The sequence below is a fragment of the Gekko japonicus genome, unplaced genomic scaffold (genome assembly GCF_001447785.1).
Source record: "Gekko japonicus isolate JY-2015 unplaced genomic scaffold, Gekko_japonicus_V1.1 scaffold20, whole genome shotgun sequence".
In the NCBI taxonomy this organism is placed as follows: Eukaryota; Metazoa; Chordata; class Lepidosauria; order Squamata; family Gekkonidae; genus Gekko; species Gekko japonicus.
This window is the reverse complement of record NW_015169172.1, coordinates 2,661,497-2,669,339: the sequence shown is the minus strand read 5'-3', so window position 1 is coordinate 2,669,339 and position 7,843 is coordinate 2,661,497. Positions and strand designations below refer to the sequence as shown.

Below are 7,843 nucleotides of genomic sequence, written 5' to 3'. Positions count from 1 at the left end.
ATAATTGTCGTCCTTTTAAGTGTGTGTTGTTGTTGTTTTTAAATTTATTTTATTTTACGCTGTACAGATGCTATGGCTTTTTTGCTAATGCAATAAATATTATTATTATTATTATTATTATTATTATTATTATTATTATTATTATTATTAAGTTTCTTAAATACCCCAGTATTGTAGCATGGGGAAAATTAGGGAAGTACAATCAGAAAAATTGAAAACAAACAATACTCCATTCAGAAATATAATAAACAACTGACAGGAATGACATTCAACCAAAAATGTTAGGCTATCCTACTGCCAAACATGATCATCCCATTTGGCATTACCGCACACAACACTTTTAGTTTCCTCCAATCATTGTGCAATCTCTCTCACTTTGGGAGGTCATTCTGACTGTAGATCCCCCGGTTGCCAGATCTATTCTATTATCTGGAACTGCACACTTGCTATTCAATTAGGAGAAACACTTCACTTGCACCCAATGGAAGCCAAATACAGCAGGCTGAGAATGGACAGAGGGATGTTACAGCTTGCCCCTTCCCCTCCATTAGGCTGTTGCCTGATTTGAGTGACAAAGGCAGAGGCTACAGTCCCACCCCCCCATGCACACAATAGGTAAATAGTATCAGACACATGAAAAGGCAAAAGATTTGCTTGTACATGCTGGCAGACAGGGTAGATAGGGAGCAGAAGGGTATGCCTTTCCCCCAGTAGTTAATGTAGGTATAAACTATGCAGGGGCAGGAAAAAATGCTTTGCTTGTACTGTCTAATAATCAGTCTCCCATTTTGACATAAGAACATAAGAGAAGCCAATGTTGGATCAGGCCAATAGACCATTCAGTCCAACACTCTGTCACAAAGTGGCCAAAAATACCAGGTGCCATCAGGATGTTCATCAGTGGGGCCAGGACACTAGAAGCCCTCCCACTGTTGCCGCACCACCACCTCCACCAATACAGAGCATCACTTGCCCCAGACTGAGAGTTCTTATCTATACCTTGTGGCTAATAGCCACTGATGGACCTCTGCTCCATATGTCTATCCAATTCCCTTTTGAAGCCATCCATGCTTGTAGCCGCCTCCACCTCCTGTGGCAGTGAATTCCATGTGTTAATCACTCTTTGGGTGAAGTACTTCCTTTTATCCATTCTAACTCAGCAATTTCATTGAGTGCCCAAGAGTTCTTGTATTGTGTCACAATTGCGCTGGCGGGCCAGGCAGGGCACGGAAAGTCCAAAACACAGTCCGAGGTCAGGGTACCATATAAGACAGAGTAATGTGAGCAGAGTCCAAAATACCAAGTCAAAACGCAGTCTAGGGTTACCAGAGATTGCATGCAGAGTTCAGAAGCCGAAAGCTGTTCATCAAAAGTCAGGATACACAGTCTGTAGTCAGGGAGCCAGAGAAACGACGTCACGCAAGGCAAAGTCAGGAGCCAGGAAGTCAGGATGAAGTCCGATGGAAGAGGGGATGGATGCGAAGGTGGTCTGGGAGCTGAAGACCAAACGACACGGGGTTGATCTGATCTGTAATCTTATTTGGGCCAATAAAACTAGCAGCCAGTTTATGGGAGCGGCCAGGCCGCCTCAGGTATCGAGTGAATAGCCACACTAGGTTTCCAACGCGTAACAGGAAGCCTTCTTGCTGTTTTCGGTCTGCAGCTTCTTTGTAAGCCTTTTTGGCATGTTGGAGCTGTTCCTTAAGCAGAGCCTGAAGGGCCTGCAATTCCTGCAGTCGGGTGTCTGCTGCTGAAACATTCATGGGAGGACCAAGCCGTTCGTCAAAAGTCAGGATACACAGTCTGTAGTCAGGGAGCTGGAGAAACAACGTCTGGTGATTCAAGGGGTGCAGGGAGCTCACCCTCGGACGCTGAGGGTGCAGAATCCCCGGGGTCAGGGTTCCTGGGGTCGGGATACACTGCAGGCATGACATATTGTGTGAAAGAAAAGTACTTTCTCTACTTGCTCTATCCCATGCATAATTTTGTAAACCTCTGTCATGTCACCCCTCAGTCATCATTTCTCCAAGGTAAGGAGCCCCAAGCACTTTAACCTTTCTTCATAGGGAAAGTGTTTCAACCCTTTTGTCATCCTAGTGACCCTTTTCTACACTTTTTCCAATGCTTTATTTACTGTGTTTTCCCCATAATTGAATCCAAACAAATGGTGAGCATGTAAACTGAACGTATTATTCCTGACCCTTTCCTTGCAGTATGTGGGGTATCCCAGAGAGAAGTTTGTGATGAATGATTCACACAGTGATTGGGAGAGCGGGGTGCTGGTATTCATGATATTTGCTGTCTTGGGGACCCTATTTGGGTGGAAAGACAGCACAGAAACATTTTATATAATCTACTTAAAAACTGACTGTGTAAGGGTTCATATCAGCACAAAAAACCTTTGGCATTCAGGTATCAGAATGCAGCCACAAATTCATTTCTTGGCAGTAATAATGATTCACTGGTGTTTATGTGACTCTGAAGCAGCCTTTGCCTCAGTATTAACCAGTTGCCCATCCCAACACACATACTTCCTGTGAACAAAATTAGTGCACAGCACAGTAAAAATTATTTGAGCATAAACACAGCAATATTCTTTATTGATTAACAGAACAAGACCAGTGTAAAGGTGCTTTTAAGAACCTCAATAACCTTCCAAAGCAATATTCCCTTAGCCTTGCAGTTGGCCGTAATCATAGCCATGCTGAATTCTTTAGCTACTGTCCATAATTCAAAAAGGGAAGGGCAGCACAGCCAATCAAAACAAGCAGTCTTAACGTGTGAAAGCAGCTAACTAATCGAAAGCACAGACAGGTAGGCAATGTACAGTTCACCAGTGGGCTTTCAGGGTGGTAACTGCATAGGCCTACATTGGTCCAGCACAACAGTGCAAGTGCAACCTCCCCATGCCGAAAACTGAACAGTTTGTATTTATTTATTTATCATGTGGCATGAAAAATAAAAGTAAGACATACACACACAGAGGGAAGTTCAACATTAAAAAAAATAGTGTGGAAGAATTGCCCTGATTGAACTATGATCTAAGGCATTCTGAAGGTGAGGAACAACCAGATCAGGGCTGCAGTCTGGAAGATGCCTAACACTCCATTTTAATTGCATACAAGGCGCAATCACATGCACAATTAGCCACGGATTTAAAGGACACAATCAGACACAAACATCTGGGAAGTGCCCCACACCCATCGGCAACCCGTTTTGCTCCGCCACAGAAGAAAAAAGACACCAGGGAAAGTCCGGTAGCAAATGGATTGCTACAGGCCATGGACAGACTTTCCCCTGTCTGATTGCTGCAGTTCGTTCTCATGGCATCAGGATGATCTGATCAGGCCATCCTGACTCCATGCCATTGTTCCCCCCCTTCTCAGTATGCGCATCATCGCACACTCCATAGGGAGTCCTCAGTGCTGAGATTTGATTAATTGATTCCTCGTTTAAGCACATTGGGAACAAATGGCAAAAAACCCCAAGAGCTTCAATCCCGAAGACAATAGGGACTAGGCTCCTGAACTTCCAGTAAGGAGCCAATAGGGACATTGGTGGGAAGTTTAAACCCGCTAATAGAACCTAGGGGGCGTCCCTCCCCAATTGAATAAAGTTGGCCACCCAGCCGTTAGTTTTTGTTCCATGTGTTAAGTACTAATAAACACGTCTTCTCCGATGTTGTGGTCCGAGTCCTGATGTATTGAACCCAGTACTTTTCAGGTGGGCTGTCCCCACGGCTTCAAAGAACTGTGTGATCGTGCAAACGCGGATCAAATTCCTCTGAGGGAAGTAGGAATTCCCCCCCCCCCCCCCCCCCCCGGCATTAAATTGCGTGTGTGACCGCCACCCTAAAGTGAGAAGTTTTATTTATTTGACAGTGAAGCATCTCTTTGTTGAGGGCTATAAACTCTTAGGATTCATTTCAAATATATATGTGGGGAAGTGTATTATATGTTTTGTTGCATCATACTTTTATGTAAATATACGCTCTAAATATCTAAACTCTGTATTGGCCAACATGATGGGTTTTTCAGATTCCCACAAAGTTTACAAACTTTTGAATGATTCCTGTGTTGAAGTAACTGAGAAGGTGGCTAAGTTCCTTCAATCCACCATGCTTCTGTGCCAAGAAAAGAATACAGTTGTAACCTATGATTTTATGATGAAAGTGAATGGAATTTTAAAATGAAAAGTAAGGTTTTAAAAAGTTTTTGCATACCCTGCCCTAAATGACATTGTATATTAGCAAATGCATTATTTTATGCTATTACTGGATTTGCCCTTCCCAATGTTTGGTGGACCATTAAGATTTTAACAGTGGATTTAGCATCTTTGTGAAAGGCTCTGGTCCCAGAAAAGTGAAAGTCAGAGGGAACTGAAGATGCCCAAGGCATTTAACTTAAAGAGCTATTATTACTCTTTAAGTACAAGCTAAAAGTTGGCACAAGCATCATGAACTATTGATGAAAACCGAAATAAATCAGTCAAAGCCAATACCGCAGGGAATGACAAAGTAAAAAAAAGGCTAAGAAAAAAATCCCAAATATTTTAAACCATTTGTTACTTTACAAAATGGAAGGAATTATTAATTGGAGCCGGCATTCCATTGAGATGCATTTGTGATATTAATACAGCACAGAAGCTTATTAATGCCACTAGAAAATCCCTCAATAGAATTACTGCCATATACAATTAGAGCGAAAGTAATCTATATGTTACCATTTTCATTAGCAGAAGTGACATGTAGCTTGTTTATTTCTAAGGAATGAACTGCTTCTTCCTTTAAGTAGACTCCCATTTTTCTATAGCCAGAGCAAGAAATTATTTTGTTCTCTGTTTATCTTTCCATTAGACCAGAAAAATACCATTTAATAGGTTTTTACAATAAGGCTGGAAAGCTTAGAACCAGCGTAGACATTGTACCATACCAGCAATACTTGCAGAACAGAGAGTTTGCAATGAATCAGACAAATGTTTCTAGTCACTAGAGGCAAAGGCACAATCTTTCAGGGTCATTAGACAATTTGAACACCATGAAAATTCCTGCAAGCTAGAAACTGTCAATTCCTGACAGTCCTGCAAGATAGAACCGAGCCTAAGGTCTGCACTGTATCTATTAGTTGCTTTCATAAACTGTTGTTTTTTAAATGAATTCTATTTTGTCAAATATTTATAATTTTTATAAAATATAAATATTTTTTATTTTTAAAAAACAAGAAAAAATATACATTTCCTGCAGAATCCACAGCAAATTTGAAAAAATGCCATTGCAAACAGTTAAGAATACTATTACAAGACTAACATAAGGTAGATTGCATAAAAAACTTAACATAGGCCACACTGCAAAGTTACCGCGGGAGAGGCACAGAAGGTGGGCGGATTATCCGGGCACAATCACACCCCAACATCTGGGAAGTGGAGCACACCCGTGGCTTACCGCCAACAATGCACATTTAAAAACTAGTACCTCCAAGGTACTAGTAAACGTTTGCCACGGGCTGCCTCCAGACGCCCGTGGTGTGATCGAGCCGGCGCGCAGCATTCCCCTCCGGTCCCTCGTTTACCCACTGGCACCGAGGGAAGGACCCATGCTGTGCCGCCAGCGTGTCTGATCGCATAATCGTGGATCAAACTGCGCCAGGGCAATTAGCCACGCCTCCCCCCACGATATTCGGCCCATGTGCCCGGGGCCATAGAAGACAGTGCGAAACTAATACTGGAGCCAACAAATCTATATGTAACTAATACTTTAAAATGCCTGCAATAGAGCTAATCCATAACTAAAGATTAACATAACAACAGTGGATATAATGTAACAGTAAAAAGCCACATAGAAGAACAAGCCACATGAACTGAGTTCATCTACAGTAGAGGAACTACTAGAGAAGGAAGATATGAGAAAAGGTCGGTATGTGAGAAATAGGTAATTACTGGAAATCAGGTTGAGACAAAAGTGGTGGTATAGGAATCATCATCTGGCTTTGAATATTTCTCAGAAATTTTGTCTAGAATGCAATACTCTGACTTTTTCTAGACATTCTGGAATAGTTGGTGACATTGCATTTTTCCATTTGCAGGCAATTACAGCTTTCACTGCTGCACAGAGCTTAGTTATTAATAATTTGTGATGGCATGGATTTTTACAACCAATCCATGAGTCTAGTAATAGAGAGTCAGCTCTGAAAAGGATGGTTTCCTTAGTTATCTTGCAGATAAAGTTGCAGACTTGCCACCAAAACCCCCATAAGAGGGGACAGTCCCACCAACAATGGCTATAACAGCCCCACAGGCTTTCCAACATAGTGAGGAGTTCTGAGGAGAGATCTTATTAAGTTTTAAAGGAGAATAGTACCACCTTGCAATTATCTTAAATGACATAGCTTTAATGGACAAGTTTGCGAAGCAAAGGCTGGGAAAGTGCCAAATGGATTCCCAGCTATCTGTACATAAGGGTATGATATTTTCTTTTTTCCATTTGTCTACATATTTGGGTGATGACGTTGACAATATGGATATTAGAATGCTGTGAATTTTGGATATAATGCCCTTAGGAAGGTCAGTTAGATTAGAGGCTATTTGTTCAAACTCTGTAAGCTTTCTATTTAAGTGCTGCAACTGAAGGTATTCAAACCAGGGCCTCTTATTTTTATATATGTCCATTAGTCTTACCACTTTATTAATTCTCCATTTTAGAAAGGCATTTGGATGTTCGGCTCAGGGGAACCAGGCTTGTCCTGTGAATGGTATAATTGGAGATGTGTCTGGAGCTAATTTTGCCCTTAACTTGTCCCATTGCTTGAGCAAGCTTAATAAAAACTCATTATCCCATATTGAGCTTAGTCTGCTCTTTGGCGTATTCCATATCACTTCTCTCAAGCGGTAAGGTTTAGAATATTCCTCCTCTATTACTACACAATCAGGGTCTTCTTCTTTTTTTTGGTAAACAAACTTTTTATTTTTTTTTCAATAGGAACTTAACATCCAACAATATTCATTTTCATTTTCCCTTTGTTTACCCCGTTCCCCTTACCTCCCCTTCCTCCTGTGGCTTCCCGCAATGCTTCCACCCTTCCACCCACATTATAATACGTCATCAGTTAAATCATTTTTCTTATCACTACTGTCTCCAGATAACATCAATTAACCTAATATTGTTCTAAACATATTAAATTTTGTTTTACATCCCAGTTCTTTTCCAGATATTTTTTAAAGTCACTCCATTCTTCTAAAAATATGTCGTCTTCCTTATTACTCAGTTTTTTTGTAATTTTATCCATTTCAGCCATGAACAGAACTTTTTGTATCCAGTCTTCGATCTCTGGTACTTTTTCATTTTTCCAAAATTGTGCATAAATCATTCTTGCTGTTGTTATTAAGTACCAGAGTAAAGTTTTTTTCGTCGTGTTGACTTCTTCCATTTTAAGTCCCAAAAGCAGAATTTCAGGCGCTTTTTTAAAAGAGCATTTCAGTATCTTTTGCATTTCACTGTGGACCTTTGTCCAATAGTCCACCGCTTTTTCACATGTCCACCACATGTGGTAAAATGAGCCTTCATGTTTTTTACACTTCCAACATTTGTTTGACATATTCTGGTTCATATTTGCAATTTTCTTTGGGGTCATGTACCACCTATACATCATTTTATAACAGTTTTCTTTAACATTGGTACAGCCCGATATTTTAATAGAGTTTTTCCACAAATATTCCCAGGTTTCAATATCAATTTCTTTATTCATATTAATTTGCAATTTTCTTTGGGGTCATGTACCACCTATACATCATTTTATAACAGTTTTCTTTAACATTGGTACAGCCCGATAATTTAATAGAGTTTTTCCAC

At 40.6% G+C, this 7,843-nt stretch overlaps 1 protein-coding gene across 3 annotated transcripts in view; it reads left to right on the top strand.

Annotated features, from left to right (window-relative positions):
• The window catches only part of PDE4B (phosphodiesterase 4B), a 405,335-nt gene that overhangs the window by 186,316 nt on the left and 211,176 nt on the right, over positions 1–7,843 (top strand). Inside the window, exon 3 of one of the 3 annotated variants that reach the window (XM_015415810.1) lies at positions 5,945–5,959. The exons of the other annotated variants lie outside the window; for them this stretch is intronic. Within the exon in view, the coding sequence (XP_015271296.1) occupies positions 5,945–5,959 (15 nt within the window). The remainder of the gene's footprint in view (positions 1–5,944; positions 5,960–7,843) is intronic. 3 annotated transcript variants of the gene reach the window in all.